General features: G+C 41.4%; 1 protein-coding gene across 1 annotated transcript; it reads left to right on the forward strand.

The window, feature by feature from the left end:
• Nucleotides 1-2,770: 2,770 nt before the first annotated feature.
• Nucleotides 2,771-16,287, forward strand: C6H2orf50 (chromosome 6 C2orf50 homolog). The gene is made up of 3 exons (XM_056343966.1): nt 2,771-8,905; nt 11,219-11,258; nt 11,865-16,287. Exons 1-3 carry the CDS (start codon nt 8,643-8,645, stop codon nt 12,054-12,056), a joined length of 495 nt encoding a protein of 164 aa, XP_056199941.1. The 5' UTR covers nt 2,771-8,642; the 3' UTR covers nt 12,057-16,287.
• The last annotated feature ends 606 nt before the right edge of the window (nt 16,288-16,893 follow it).

Raw genomic sequence — 16,893 nt, forward strand, 5'->3', positions numbered from 1 at the left:
CCCCACCCAACTTCTCCCTTTACTCCTGGGCAAGTCCCCTTTTAAACAGCAAATAAGTAACAGAAAGCATTATGCAATTATAACGCAATGAATAATAGACTTCTTCCACTAAGGTGGGGGATGCTTCTGATTTCCACCCAGAGCCTGGGCCCCAGCGCTATTTTCCTAGTGTAGGAGTAGTTACACCTTTCCTTCGTGTTAAGAAATCTCATTTTTGACACCTACATGTAGGACTCCATCAGGGTATCTCTGCTGACCTTACAGGTAATGGAGGTCTAGGGAATGTCTGCAACAGCAGGTAGTGTGATCTGTGGAGTGAAACCAACTGCTGTTAAGGACTCAAAAGGACATTTAACCCACCCTGTGGGCCAGGGGCTGCCTGCTCTTCCCTGATCCACAGCGTTAACTGCCATGAGCAGCTGGGAAGCGGGTGCAGCTCGCCTTCCCCAGCAGCCACCCAGGAGTCCTCACAGCCTGCACGTGCCAAGGCCACCCTGTGGCACAACCCAAAATACAGTAAGTGGGGGTGGCTGGGGAATTTGCCTGAAAACCATCCTTAACTGGGCATCAGATGTGAATATTTATGCACTCATGGTCATCTAGCGCAATCCAACAGCCAGGTGTTCCTGCCTTTCCCTCCTGCTATCATAGAAAGACATAGGTCTCTTGCAGGTTTGCTATGGATCTGCTGGCCCTGCATGGATTTCTGAAGTATCCTAAGACTTTCTGAATGGCAGCAGATGCCTCTGTGTGTGACTAACTCAACTGACCCACCTAATTTTGCACAGGTTAGTCAATCTTAAACGATTTATACTACTTTTAAAGGATCTTGAGCATGCACAGCAGACAAGAACCAAGATTTGCAGAATGCTCTTTTCATGATTTAAACTACCAATGACCTGGAATGCTCCAGCAGATCATCAAGAATGAAAAAGCACATCTGAATAACCCCATTTTGGTTGTTTTCCATTAAAAAGCCTTGAGTAGTCTGCCCAGTAACCAAGGATGGGGGTAGCCCAATATCCCAGAGCTTTGAGATCCCTGCTGTTCAGCAGCAGGAATGCTGGAAACTGTAGGAGACCTCACCTGACATGGGGTTCTCCATGCTGTAAGGCTGCTGGCTTTACTCTGCTCTCTGTTCTGGGGCTTCAGGTCCTAGAAGCATTTTGGAAATCCTGCTTCCCATTCATCAAAGATTCGTTGGTCTTGTATTTCAAGATGAAGTATTTCAAGTTGAACAGGTCAGCAATTTTCCACAATGTCAGTTTTGCTAAGAAGTTTTTTACGATGTCTACATGGAAGAGGCTGGTAGGTGCACTTGTGTCAGTCATGTGATCAGAGCTGGTTTTTTAAAGAGGCATATAATCCTCATACTCTGTGTGTGTAGATTATATGGATAATTCACACAAAAAGTAGGGTAAGGTCTTGCCCTTTTCTCATTAAGTGGTCAGTTGTAAGAAAGTTATGATTTTATCCTAATTCTGCAACTGTGTTTTTGATTGCATAGCTGTCTAGTGCTTTGGAAGCTTTCTAAACTTAACCAATAACCTAAGCAAAAGGTTTCCTAAAAACTCAGACCTGTCCTGAAAAGAGGAATGTAGCCCACCTTGAGAGCCAGGCACCCATTCTCTCCATTAAACTGTAACAGGATCTTTAGTGAAGCATCTGGTATAATGAAAGTCCTGTCTGAAAGCTGTACAAAGTCTGTTTGGCTGCTTTGGCCCTCAGGTCTAGGGACGCAGACATTTTCCTTTTGTTTTTGCCTTGCTATTTGAGTATTCGCATGTGAACTCTTGCACAACTGAGCTAAAAATACAAAACTCCAAACAGATCCAGGAAGACTTCACATTGTTCAGGTCGTCTATTTCTTCAGGGAGCAAAAGTTTCCAGCTCCATAGCAAAACAAAGAAGTCCTCTACAACCATAGAAGGAAAAAGGCTGAACCAAACTACAGAGCAGGTGATCCAAGAAAAGAATGGCAAAACGGACTGTACTTTCCCTGTACACTCTGTTACTTTCCTTTCTAGGTCTCATGGAGCATCTGCCCCACTGGGCATGAGCAGTGTACGTGTCAAATCAGGCAGGGATAGGGAATGGAGTGAGTTAGGTAAAGGTCTGACAGATCTGTGTAACACAGGCAATGCGACCAGTGATCAAATCCTGCTCAGCCTGGACCAGAAAAGGCTGTGGGGAGATGCAAGAGCAGTCTCCCAGTACCTGCAAGGTTACTGGGAAGACACAGCAGGCTGCTTGCAGTGGTGCCCAGTGGCAGGACGAAATAAAATGGGTACAAGTTGAAACAAGAGAGGTTCTGACTGTATGTAAGGGAAAACTTCATCATGAGGACAGCCAAGTGGTGAGACACATCACCTAAAAAGGTGGTGCAGTCTCCATTCTTGGAGCCTTTCAAAGCCCTGACCAGCTGGTCTGATCTCACGGCTGACCCTGCTCTGAGGAGCAGATAGAGCTAGAGACCTCCTGAGATCCCTTCAGACCCAAACTCTCCTATCATCTCAGGGAACTTGCCACCAGATTCTAGTGTATCAAAGCAAAGGCTAGACACAAAACCCTCTACATCCAGTTATGGGAACATCCTGCCTTTAGGAAGAACTTCCTCCTGATCCCCAGTAGTCCAGCTGGCCAAACCTCAGTCTGAAGTGCGATTTAACACTAGCTTCTACAGTTCATAAGCAAACCTACACTGATAGCCACAAAGAAGATGGTATAAGCTTTGTTGAAAACCAGAAAAAGATTGTGATTGACATCTTCACAATTTTAGACTATGACAGTTATCTTGAAAAAAAACCCTAAAAGGCAGTATCTCAATTCTCAGCCAACAGAACTTGCAAAGGTTAAGAAAGTTTGGAAAAAAAAAGTCCATTATATTAAATATCCAGAAATACAATTTAAAACAAATTTTAGGTACTCTGATTTGAAAACTTTACCTAACTTGCAGTAGAGAACTGTTGGTATTTCACATCAAAACATAAAATTAATGTCCTTTCTGAATACTGTGAGCAGATGGTAAATGAAACATTTAGCGTATCAAAGTGCAGATCAACAAATAGACAGCTGCTGGAGGAGAAAGCTGAGAAAGAATAATAAAAAAAAAAACTGAACGGCACCTTGAGCATTGAAATATATAGTGATACAAACCTGGAATATTGTAATTCATGGGATAAAATACTTTTATAAGTACCACAGTATCCCAGGTAGCAGACGGAGAAAACCGAAGCGCTGCAGTATCTGTGAAGTGGCTTCTTCTCCCCTGTTACAAGCTGACCTGTGCACCAGAAGTTAACAGTTAACAAATGCATACCCCTGGGGCACAGAAAGCAGGGCTATGCCGTGCTTCAGAGGTCACACTGCTGCCTTAAGTGCTTCAGTACGAAGCACAGCCTTTTCCAAAGTACTGAATAACTCTATACACTGAAATTCTCTTAGACCTGTTAATGAAGTGTGCAAGAACAGCGAGGATTGACAGAATAAAGCCAAGCTGCACTCCGGAGTTACCAGAGCTCCCTGCTGCGGCGAGGATGTGACTTGACTCCCTGATTAACGAACACAACTCCGGCTGTCAAAGCAATACTGCACTTCTTCACAGGATCTAGCCTCCAAGACCAACGTCATGTGAAACAGCAACTGAAAACATTCAGCCAGTGAGGAACACTTCTTATATTCATAGTTCTTTCTCCTTAAACCAGATACTTCCAAACATCCCTCCCCGCACACCAGCCCTGCAGCGCTCGCTCCCTGAAATCCCATCATCTTGCTCAAGTGGCAAGTTTAAGCAGACAGCTCTACTGTAACAGGCCTGCGTATTCTATGGAATAGCTGCCGTTTAACACTTTTTTTCAAGTAAATATTTTTCCAAATAAATCATTTTTGTTTCAAATAAAGCAAACTGCATATCAGTAGCTAAGATACCTTGTAACACTAGAATTTATATTATAAGAAGAGAATGATAAAAATCACAACAGATTTCTTACAGTCTGCATTACAGCTTTGATTTTATTCTGAAGTGTCAGACTGTGTCACTGGAAGCAGACATTCCCTTGGTGGTATTTGTTCGCTGCCGACGCAACAGATGCTCAACTTGCCAGGCTCTCTCAGAAGAACTCCATTAAGACAAGAAAGAAGTTTATATTTTTTTATGAAAGCTACAGTAAAACTTAATGCATGAGGCCTTTAATCAAGCAGCTACATAATTGTTTAAAAGGTGTTTTACTCCAAACTGGTAGTTTGCAGGATTTGTTTTCATTTTGGCTGCATACGGCGACCTAAGGCACTCTGCTCCTGCCAGACCATGACACAGCTCGTCAGCAGGAGCTGTCACCTTTGGGCTTTCTAGGGCCCTTGGTAGTTAACACCCAGGGCTGGTGAGAAAGCACCACCGTAATGCTCTGCCATACATCACCTCCCTGCCTGGTGCTCAGCATCCTCTGACCGATCATCGAACACCCTGCTCTGCTAACCACTGACACGACGCATCTTCCAGCCTGCAATCGTGACTGACCTTGATTCATTTGAGGAAGATGATGATGACAATGCAAATGTCGTTAATTGAGGCATGCAACACTGCTCATACTGAAAGATTTCTGTCTCCATCCTGTTCATGAAGTGACAGAAATCTTCCAAATGGTGATCTCCTCTGAAAACCTGGTCTCTAGAGAGCTGCCCTCTCCTCCTCTTGTTCACACATGATATATACACTGCACCTGGTTTTTAAAATGTATGTGTGTTTCTTAAATCTCTGCAATACCTCACAAACACAAACTTTCTACTATGAAAACTGCTTTGTGGTCCATCAAATTACTATCACACCCCTTGGAAATTTGTTCTTCACAGATAATGTGATATAGCTGAGATCTTTCTTCTTTTACAGGTGGGCTTGTTTGGAGACAGGCAGGTATACCAATTCTCCTAAATTCAGCAGCAGATCTAGAAGTGGGAGAATCCAGAAACCCTTCTAGCTCTCTCTTCCATGGTCAGAACTGCACAAAACATGGCACAAACATTTGGCAGCACAGTCCTTAAAGTTTAGAAAATATAACTTTTGTTGGAAGTATCCCAACAACATTGACCTATGAAAACAGGGCAAACCAACACTGGATGCATACTGTAGAAGGCTTGGATGTAAAGGAGAAATCTTGGAAGCACAAATGAACTAAAAAAGATTTCAGACCCTATACCTGCAAGTAAGACCACATGGGAAAAATCACACCAGAGTCTGACTTTGACAGTGCCCATCCTGGGCCAACACGCAGTTCCAACCACAGCAGCAACACATTCATCTCCTGTTGTTATTTCCCTCCTGTAACTGATGTATTCTTGCATTCAACCAAGCAATTTCCATTAAGTTTTTCAGTGTTTTGGAATAAGCCGCTGAAGTCCCTGTCTCCCAGTGAAACCTATGAGAACCTGAGCATCAAGAAACTTGCTGCAATAAAACACAAAACAATTTTTAGAAAAAACAGCTCAGAAATTGCCTCTGGACAAAGTCATCAAATACTGGCATACAAAACATGGTTTTCTTAACTACTGCCTAATGTAAATGACCAATTTCAAGAAATGTGTATTTTAAAAATAAGGCAATGCATATAAAGGCAAACATTAGCTCAAGTCTTGCATAACTGATACCGCAGTACCCTCTTGTGGTCAAATAAATATGTTTTCTCTAAACACCTGAAATTTTTCCTCCATGAAGAAGCCTCTCTAGACATCTTTTCCTTTGACAGGGGGAAATAACTCACATGTTTTTCACAGATGAATTTGTAGTGCGTATCATCACTCGTCTGGCAACAACAAAAGATTAACCTCAGTCAATTTCTTACTCAGAATGATGGGCACTGACACGGCTTCTCAGATAAACTAATGTGAAAACAAACTCCTAAGCAAAGGCACCATCTCCTACAGTGACACTTGGGACGTTTTTTCAAGTTTCATGTCCACAACCAGAAAAAATAAAGACGCTATAATCAATTTACATAGATACATACAAGATGAAGCCACAATAAACATCAACCTATTCTGCTACAGGATGAAAAGAAGTACACAGTAAATCAGTTGTACCAATTTAAATAAGCTCACTGCTTAAATGCCCTAAGTTGTTATAACCAACAAATAAAATGCTCAACTGGCAGATGGTAATATGAAGCGAAACAGTTCAGTATCTGCAGCAATTCTGCATCTAGTAAATTACCTAAATGGGCTACTAGTATAACCAGGAAGGAATCTAGAGTAACACCCAGAAACATCATCTTTGCACTCACTTTGATGTGCTTTCATGGTGCATAACCATTCCCTTAATGACTTCTGGTCCCAACAGAAAATGGGATCATTTTCAAAATATCAGCTCCTAGTGATCCATTTTTGGAACAGCAGCTACATTTTAAAGTCATATTATTACAATATTTTTTTAAAAACTCAACTTATTCAAACAGCCATGATCCCATTCCCATATATTCTTTCCTAAGAAATGGCTCGGACACTATGAAGCGTCCAATACCTGCAGGCAGACTCACAGCTTAGTTTTGTTTAAAGCCTAAAGAAGTCCTAAATAGTTAAGACTTCCTTCTTTTCTGAGGTTGTGTAGTCTCAGGCCAACAGATCTGGCTTTAACCTATGCGTTCACTTCCAGTATGATATTCTGTGAGCCACTTTGTAGTTCTACACCTGCATCAAAACCAAGGTAGTTACAACTCCTGCACCTTTGCAGACACCACTCAATGGCACAGAGTTCAAACACCAGCTTGTCATCTTTCCATCCAGTTTATTCAGTGGCTACAAGTAGTCATTCGGAAGCTATGTACTCAGCTCAATAACCATTTTTAGTTTATTATCATGTTTAATTTGCAGAAATTGACTTGAAGGAAGGATTAAAATTAAAACAACACAAAAACTTTGTAAAAAACAATAAAAAAAGCATTCCATGCACAGGAACAGACTTCCCATCAGGATCCTCTCCTGACCTGATCAGGAGCTAAAACCCCACATGCACCAATTAACGTACTAGGCCTTCCAAACATGCCTTGGCTTCCTTTTAAAGCAGATAGATGCTGCTAAAACCCCATTCTGCAGACAGCTGCACGCACTCCAACTTGGAGAGGACCCTGGAACAAACGCAGCAGGATAAGCAGATTCCACAAGAGGAACAGAGACAACTATCAGGCCAGGTTGGCAAACAGTCCGTTTCTTTAGTTCATCATAATGCTGTGCGGATATATGCAGGGGGTTTTGTTTGTTTTTGTGGGGGGTTTTTTTTGCTTTTTGGCAGAAAGAGACGAAAAACACTGTTTAGGTTTCAATTATCACAGAAAAACAAGCAAACAAACAAAAGTCTACTAAAATGCTATTCAAACCCAAAGCAAACATTGTGGTTTGAGGTGAAGTTTACCTCTTCTTAAGTTATGTTACTCCAGTCTTCAAAGTCAGAATAATTTTTTTCCAAATATAGAAGTGTTTCTTGCTCAAATATGTCTACATTAGATGTTTGAATTGTTGTATAGCCTATTTTAGAAGAAATTATTTTCCAAATTCAGCGTGTATTTCCCAATACTACAAGCAAATAAGTTTGCCAAAAAAAAACCAACCTAAAGAAGTAGGTTCAAAGTTCATTAGCATTTACCAGAAAGATGAAGCAAGAGGCTAGAATTCATCTGGAGCTGATTCACAGTACTAAAAAACAAGTCACTCAAGAATGTCAGAGGAAATTTATACTTAAAATACTCTGTTTTCCTGCAAGGTCACAAATGCTTGAGGAAGTGACTTCATGCCACAAAAGCCCAACAAGCTGACTGTAAAGACAAACACTTTTTGGACACTTTTGAAAATTCTCACTCTGTATACTAATATCCCTTAAAGTTACTTTAAAACTGCTTCTCATAGCTGCTTAATACTTTTGGCAGAAATCCCTAAGTACTTACAAAGGACTTGGTCTCTGGCTGCTCTTTTTTTAAAATCTGAAAATTGGTAGCTTTCAGCACAGATTCATTGAAACACCTTAGTTTAAACAAACAACCTCTGCCCCAAATAGGTTGCAAGGCCCCAGCAGCCGTCCCACTGGGTCTCTCTGCTCCTTTTCTGGTGAATACTCACAAGTCAGACTTGTTTCCAATAGAGACAGTAAAGACACCAGGGAAATGCAACAACTTTCAGGAGCTCTTGCTTCTGCTACATAACGACAACAAAAGCCCTCCTGACATACGCAGCAGCAATCTCCACAGCACCCTTTGCTACTAAAGCAGATTTTATTGTTCCGAGGATTTTAAATAGAGTGTGGTCTCAGCTGCAAGCAGCAGTAATCACCTTGTTAGCTGAGAGTCTGCTGGTTACAGCTGGAGATCCGATGGCTTTCAGGAACAGTCCTTTCTTACAAAATTGCTATTAGCATGAAAACTCCCTCAGCATTCAAGCAAGGAAGCAGCATAAAGCAGTAGGAAACGAGCATCACAGGGAAGTAAAACGCTGAGCTCTGCTTGTCCCTACTGCCGTGCACGCTCGCTTTCTGAAAGCACTCCAAATCAGCAGCTAAAGGAGTATGTTAGGAAAGAAGGAGCTTTGAAAGCGCAAACAATAGCAGGTTTAATTTGCCTAACAGTCACGATATATCTAATGATACTGGGGATACAGTGAGTCTGAAAATGGACAAGTTGGGAATGGGAAAGGGTTCTGGAATCAGGAGAAATACCTTGGTTAGGTCTCAACTAGCAGCTACACCTCGGGGGCAACCAGACTCTGCTCCTTCTGCGTCTCTCAGCAGCACCCAGCCCAGAAGACCTGTCACTGCACCACCAGCTACTCAGGCTTGGGCAGACGAGCAGGCAGCACTGCAGCCGGACCAGGTTCAACAGGATAAGATCTGGAGAGAGTCTGTGGAGGCTGAACAGAGAGGAAGGAAAATCTGGTAAGTCACTTGTTCCAGTTCATGCCTCTTTTACTCATCTTGAGAATGGTACTGATGCTTCCTGACGGTCCTAAGCCTTGATCCAAAGCCTACACTATCAAAGGAAATTTTCTTCTGCAGGGACTTTGGATCAGGCCCTCACACATTTCTTTCTAAGGTTATATTATCTACGTGTTTCTTCACTGGAAAAATTTATGCCAATATCCCCTCGCATGCTGGGTGAAAAGAGATGCAAAGAATTGCATGCTGAGTATCTTTCAGCTTTATAGAGATTGCCACAATGAAGATATAAATGTGCCGACCTCTGTAATTTATTGCAGACACACTGATATTATCACCTCTTCTCATATTCTTGGAAATAGCTGAAATGGAAGGTGAACAGTGTTCTGCCAAGATATGATACCGTGTTCCCAATCTGTATGTCTACTGAACATGCCCCATCGTTACAGTGTTTCAGCAGACTGAATTGCACACATGCAACCTAAGCTCTGACTGTGTATACACCAGTGACCTGAAGGAACTAAAAATTAAGATACTCTCTTGTCTCTGCCACATGCCTTGCGTGTTTATGTTTGTACTTCAGTACACTTCATGAGCATGTCTATTAGAAGAATATCCTTAGTAAAAGTAAAATCAGATCCAGTTCTGGCCGCGCGCTAGCCAAGCCAAAGGAAAGGGAGGAAAAACAACATCACTTTCAGGATTTTTTAGAATGGGAAAAGAAACCATCTGAAAACCCCTGTCCTCTTCCGCCTTCTGGAGGAGATACAAAGCACAGCTCTGATTTCCCCAGAGACCAATTTGCACTCTTGTCTGGCTCCTTCTACCTGAAGGAACGGCTGAAGCCAGGACTCTGACCCACGCAAACCCAGGGCCGTGGTGACGACTCTCTCCCAGTTGCGCACTCACGCTCTCGCCAAAGGGGCCCAGCACGCTCCTTCCCCAGCTAAGGCGGCGCAGGGACCCAGTGCCCGCCTCCTGGGGTTCATGGTCATGGGCACTGATGCAAACTCACTTTCATGGGTAAGATAACACATCATGCATCTGACGCATGTCCCGCTCTCCAGTCTTAGCTAAGAAGACAGAAACTCTTGTAAATGGGTAGGACAGACATGTGAAAGACAGATGCCTAAAGCTGGATTCATCAGACTACGTGTGCTACAGCCTGCAGAGAAGTGTCCTTCAGCCCCAGATCCCCATCCCAAAAAAAATGATGAAGGCTGCTGTGTGTTGATGGTCTGACTTGAAGTGGATACAGGTACTTGGGTACAGATACCCAAGCACTCCTCAATAATTAGCACTATCCAGTAACACCCAGATCTGATATGTTCAAATAGTGGCTGGCATAGCAAGATAAAAATTTTAGGACCTCTGTGTTGTGCTGGTGTACCAAGACATAGATTGATAAACACAACAATCACAAAGTAGCTGTTACTTGCACTCAGGGCATATTTGCACTGGACAGAGGAGTGGAGCACAGAAATCCAATACTCCTAGCTTCACGTGGGCAGATGAGCTCAGCTCGGAGGGATGTACAACTTCAGCACTAGATCGATGCACTTAGACGCAGCACTGTATAGACACAGGCAGCCGGCTCAGAGAGTCAACCCCGGCGTCCACTGAGCCCTGGTGCCAATACAGCTGTAGATAACTGTTTCCTCTCTTGACCTCACAGTACTTTGACAATAGCGGGTGAACTTTCATTTTCTCCTTTTCAGGCCAGGGAAAGCAAAGGACAGAAAAACAAACAACTTGCCCTGTAGTCCCACATCAGGTATCGAACACAGCTGAAGAGCAAAACTCGGGTCTTCTGACTGAATTTGCTCCTAGCACAGCTGTCTATCTGCACAAAATACTCCTGTGGGTGTTTGCCTGCAACAAATATGGCTCTGGGAATTCCTACCAGGGACTTTTGCCAGGGAGTACCAGTGATTTAAAAAATAAGAAGCTGTGTCTTGCTCAAGGCATGGCACAAAAGTTTGCTAGAGTGCCTCAGGACTTTGCCAATGTATTTTCATTTGCACTAGGTATACATTGTGGACATGCTATCGTCATCCTCCTTCAGCAAAAAAAAAACAACCCACTCCTCACATAGTATGGGATCTATATGGGAATACAGAAAACCCTGGGCTTCACAACAGAAAAGATAGGTTTCAGTCTAAAGAGTTTGCAGGTTTCTTACAGTATAAAGAGTTTGTACAGAAATGGTCTGTATCAAACTGAGCAGTTAAATTGGTATTCAAATACAACCAACATAACTATTTTATTTAAAGACAGAAAATTTTACACTGCATTTTTTACTTCTATTCAAAGGTACCAGAACTGGAGTTTCCTAAAGGACTATGACCAAATGGTAAGTTTTACATTCAACTGTAATCCAGGCTCTTTTTAGTCTTCATCAGTTTGAGCTAGGATACTTCAAATTGGAGCACACTTAGGCATAATCAGTAAATGCTTTAAGACTAAAATCTTTAGGAAAAATATGAGAACTGAGGTGCCTTTCATCAGCTACCTATGCCACAAAGAAATACAATATGTGCTTGTTTCATTATTAACAACTCCATAGAAAGACAACTTCCTAGGAGAAAATTTGTAAGACAATGTCATCATGGTGAACTGCAAGCCACTTACTAAAAATGAAACAAAAAACCTCCCTCATCACAACCATTCTACAGCAAGCTAACTCCTGTCTCAGCTGACATTTTATGCAACAGAATTAAAAATTATTCTTTTCCCTGTGTTAACCTATTCCCACGTAAGACAACAGGAAAAATCAATCATTTTATTTTATTTCTTCAACAGTTTCACGTACATTCCTTATGACATTTTAAAGTACATTCAAATTCTAATTTAAAAAGCAAAAATGTTGACAATTCTAAATAATCTCAGTAACTTGTATTTTTGTAACACGCAGTGGATGTAGTTCTGGAAACTTACTAATGATCTTTGTTTTATCCAGGGTAAGAAAAAGGAGCAGAAGCCACTGCCAAACCATATGCCTGTGTTCTCAAGCAAAGTACCTAACTCGACCAACCACACTATTGGCAGTCGAATGAACACTGAACTTGGCAGGGCTCTGGTAAACATGGATTACTTCTTCAGCAGTGGAGCACAGAAAAGGAAACTTGAGGATGAGCTCCAGCCTTCCTAGTGCTTCAGTAAACATGTAACTAACAAAGCAAATTGAATGGTTCTAGCCAACAGACCTGACAGCATGTAAAAAATTCCTCAATCTTTTTCTCAGAGAAACCAATACTACTGTCTAGCATGGATTTTCTTCCAAGGGCAAGGGTGGATGTTGTCCCACAATGCCACAGGAGACAATCCTCTTTGTATTTGGGGTGACTCGGCCATATACAGAGAGTTAGCACGACAGATCTCATCCATCTTCCCATGCAAGTCTACAAGTAAGGATGCCACTAACATCAGAAAGAACAAGATTACAGCCAAAAGGCAGTTTCTTCCTCAGTTATCTCTTGAAAATAAACAGTTAATGGACACCCACTCAGATGAGTCCCAACATAAACAAAATACTTCCAGTTCTGAAAGTCAGCACATTAAGACACAGCAGCTTGTTGCATTTCATGAGGTTAGCCAAGGATTCATCAGCCTCTGTCATCTGCATGTTTAAGCTTGCTCTGAAGAATAAAATCTAGGGCACATGAAATGTGTTCTGTGCTTTTTCACTCCTCCCTCCTGAGGGATGGAGACCAAGTTTTTTTCACACAAGTTTTAACTTTGTTTCTTTAGATTTTCTGCTCTCTAATTCCCTTTTATTACTCTTTTTCTTTTTTTTTTTCTTTTTCTTTTTTTTTCTGGTTTAGCTGATGGAAAGTCATTGACAAGGAAGCAGGCTTTCACATTTTGCTCTGAAGGCATGTCGGCTCAGCAACCTGTCTTACACTCTTAGGATCATCAACCTTGAATTTAACAGATTCATGTTCCTAAAATCTGTGGTTGCCCAGGGAAACCATCATCAAGCTAAATCAACACAATACCTAAAGCCTGTTCACTACTGCATCTTCATTTCATAGGTGCAAACTTTATGACTTGTTCTGTAAGGAAAAAGCAGTAATCAGCAGAGCATGGAGAGTGTACATACAATATCTGCCTTTTGAACTGTATGTAGCTTTTGTAGGATCATGCTCAGTCCTAGGTGGAGATCAACACAGAAGCCATTAGCATTGCCTTGATACAACAGGCTGCAACCTCTCACCAGGCTGAGGTGGAGATGTGCACAGTTATGTTCTGCAACTAAGGCTATTTGTTTTTATGATGAGACTTCAGTAGCAGCAGACAAAAAGAACAAGAGGTGGTATGGAACAGTGCGATCACTGTCAACATCCAAGCAGTCTCGGGGAGGTGGTGGCAGGGAGCAGGGGTGGGGAGATACTGTAGAAAGAAGAGCCAAATCCTACTCACGGAAGTCACGGCAGCAAGAAGTTCTCCCGGCTTCCTCAATACAGTGAGAACTGCAGGATTAAAGCTTTCAAGATGACAGCTAAACTACTGAAAGAAGGACGACTGCATCATGCAATCAGCCCAGGTGAGAAGGACTGATTCCACTCTGTGCAGACATGAATTGTGATACACAACTGTGCTCAGACGCATCAAATGGGAACCTACCCTTTAAAAAAGACATTTTCTCATTCAGCTAAAGAGCTTTCTGCTCTTTCCTGTGAGCAGAAAACTGCAGCAGGAACCAGTTTGTCCTCCAACCTCTGAAAGAGGGAGAGAGTAGATCAAGCCTTTCCTTCTCCCTGTGTTGTCCAGAGCTGCTTCTAAACACTGCACAGGCCACTCGGAGGTTACACAGTTATTGGTGACTGCATAATACTGAAAGTCACTACACTTGCACACCTTACTCTGAGACACACTGAGATGCACTGAGAAGCCTCAAGCCTTGCTGTGGGTCACAAATCATGTACTGAGTGGCAGATGTCTGGTACCTGTCAAGCTCAAGCTCCTACTCATGCAAGAACATTTCATTTACAAGGCATGTATTTGAGCATGAAGGCATACAGAGCTCCATCCATGTTTCCTAACCTCCAGATGGCACTCACTCCACACTAAGTTATGGCAACGCAGTGTTACACAATTTCTGTTTAATTTCAAGGGACTTCCAGTAATTCCAGATTCTTGGCTCTGTTTGCTGTGTGTGAATCCAGAGAATCCATCTCCCAGAGAGTTCCTGCAAACTGGAGGGTATGGGAAAGAGGATGGTCTTAGCAGTCCATGATTTAATCCTTTCACTTCACTTAGCACTGGCATTGTTTCAGCTGAAGCACTTCTCCCAGTTTTGGCCAAGACCTTCCATGTCTTACCCTAAAAAGGTGGGCCACTAAGCAGTCTAGAGAAGCAGTGATGGTACCTGGAGCATGGGAAGATATGTCCTATGAGGGAAAATTAAAAAGACTGTTAAAGTTTAACCTGAAGAAGAAAAAGCTGTCTGGGAAGAGGATAGCAGTGTTTAGATACACGTATATCTCTGGAATGAGAAAAGGAATCATTTGCACTTCATGTGAATGGTGGACAATAGTAAAAATAACAGGCTTAAATTACAGCAAGGAAGAATCATGTTAACTTTTTGGGAAGCTAAAGGTAAGGCTAATACAGCACTGGAATAGATTCCCTAAGGAATCTTCACCTATGAAGGTTAAACACACACATCCATCAAAAGTGGTGTATTTAATAGAGTTGGACTGTTAGTATATAAATTGAATGACCATCTGAAAAGCCTTTCACCAATCCCCTGACTACACCAGGGGTGCTGGGTTCACAACATGCTTTGCAAACGTGGTTTTTCAAACACATTCAAAAAGAATAAAACCCCACCCTATTTCAGTTACACTGGGTTTAAATAGATTACACCTCTAAAATACAGATTAATCACCTATTTATTTTGATAGAAAATATATTTCTTATTCTTCTAACTACTCATAGACAATGCTTTTCAGAAGGTCTAGACATGCCTCTTTTAATTGCACACATCTAAGAGGCTCGACTAGTGCCCTCCTGACAGCCACACAAGAACACTCCTCAAAGAGCACATTCATGTCATTATGTCACATGTGTGAATGGCAATAACTAATTTTCTTTGAACAATTTCAGGAAGCCTTTATTAATGTAGTCCTGACTGTGTCCTTAACCAGACCAAACACCCGCTGAGATGCCAGGCAGTTCCTGCAGTGGGTACTTGCACTGATTACATGTATACAGCAGCAAGACCCTCATACAACCTCACACTCCTTCTCAGCTGTACTTCTTTGCACAGGTCACTTCAGTCCAATAAATCACAACAGACTTTCCTGTACCTTTCAGGTACAGCTGAAGTGGAGCCAAAATATGCAAGGATTTTTGGCTTAATCATCCAAGTGCACAACCTTGGAAAACGTAGCTCTGTGCCTTGTTGCAAGATCAGAGCTACCCATAGCTATACTGCCTCTTTTGACGTGGAATAAAGTCATTTATTCCTGACATTCTGATCCAGCTAATTGAAATGACTCTAAAATACCAGTGGGCAACAAGTGGATAGGAGTAGCTCTGTTCACCCCCAAAACACCAGCTCATTCCTGTTCATTTCCTTTTGAAATCAATAGCAACTCTTAAGCACTTGACATCTTAATGATTATCTCTAAGGGAAAATGACTGGAGAACAAAATTTTCCTGTGTGGAACGGATCTGATAATCCATGTGATACGGGAACATTGTGTCAAACTGGACACCTTACTTTCCTTAGAAATGCTAATTATTTCATGCTGCTGCAGTTAGCCCTCCTCTGGTACCCAGTATTTTGTTTCCAAAGTTATTCTGGATCTCTCCACCATGTACAGCAATCTCCAGAAAAGACCTTTTGGGAATAACCAAGATCTTAATCAAAACTGCCTTAACATCTGCAAGCAGAAGGCAGCAAACAAGTTACTCTGTTTTCATCCCACGTTTAACAAGTTTTTTTTACCATAATTAACTTTGCCAACTAATCCTTATTTACATAAGCAGAGTCCTTTAGAAAGAATGGATGAGATGATAACAACATTGAAATCTGTAAATAATTAGTGGAAATTTCATTTACTAAAGAGATTGTGCAGATATTAAACTGTGTTGTAAGCTTCTTGTGAAGAGTTCTCATTAGGTGTTGTAAGTTTTTCTCCCTTTTGCTGCCAGATCTCAAACAAGAGATTATGCATGTTTAGACAATTAATTTTCTGTATTGCTTCCAGCTAAAGAGCATAAGTGGGTAGCTATATTAATTTTATTCTTCAGTTAGATACACTGCTTTCTCTGGTAGACTTTGAGGGTTGTTAATATTAATTGTAACTTGGTGCATAGATGTTTCCAGTGCCTCCAAATCTTGTGTGTTCTCATTTTGAGTTCCACTTTTATTATAAGTGAAATACATTTTTTTAAGAAAACATATGTAACCATATAAATCTGGTTTTCTCATATTAGAACTGTCTTTGCATACAGTTCCCTGTTGGCATCCTAGCTGTAAAGTTTTTGTTTAGAAGATCTGTGATGACTGTAAATCCAAATGTTTCTTTGAAAATGTATTTAAACTCTTTATTGACCTTTAAAGTACTCTTAAGTAAACAAAATAACTAAATGGGTTTTCTTACAAAGAAGGTCTCATCATGCTGTGAAAATTACTGCATAAAGAGTAAGATTCCTAGAACAGGGAATGGAGAGGATAACTGTATGAACACTGCACGTACAATATTGCCAATTCAGGCATCATGTTTGTATCTACATGTTCACACTGCTTGTTTTCTATGAAGAACACTGTATAGAACAAAATTTCTGAACTGAAGTTCACCTTAAAGCAGACAATAGTCTTCTGAAGTGAGGAATTTTTTGGTTTGTTAGTTTTAGAAATAAACAATAATTTGCTAGGGCCTCAAGCTGCTTTTTCTAAATTCTGCCCTGACAGAAACCAGTAAACTTTTCCTAAAGAAGGATGTCTCTCTTTAAAACTCTACTTGCTACTCTGA

The sequence above is a fragment of the Falco biarmicus genome, chromosome 6 (genome assembly GCF_023638135.1).
Source record: "Falco biarmicus isolate bFalBia1 chromosome 6, bFalBia1.pri, whole genome shotgun sequence".
Lineage (NCBI taxonomy): Eukaryota > Metazoa > Chordata > Aves > Falconiformes > Falconidae > Falco > Falco biarmicus.

Coding starts and splice junctions, on each gene's coding strand:
- C6H2orf50 (XM_056343966.1), top strand. CDS start 8,643: ATGGACAAGTTGGGAATGGGAAAGGGTTCTGGAATCAGGAGAAATACC. Junction 8,906..11,218: donor CAGAGAGGAAGGAAAATCTG/GTAAGTCACTTG, acceptor TTCTATTCAAAG/GTACCAGAACTGGAGTTTCC. Junction 11,259..11,864: donor TAAAGGACTATGACCAAATG/GTAAGTTTTACA, acceptor TGTTTTATCCAG/GGTAAGAAAAAGGAGCAGAA.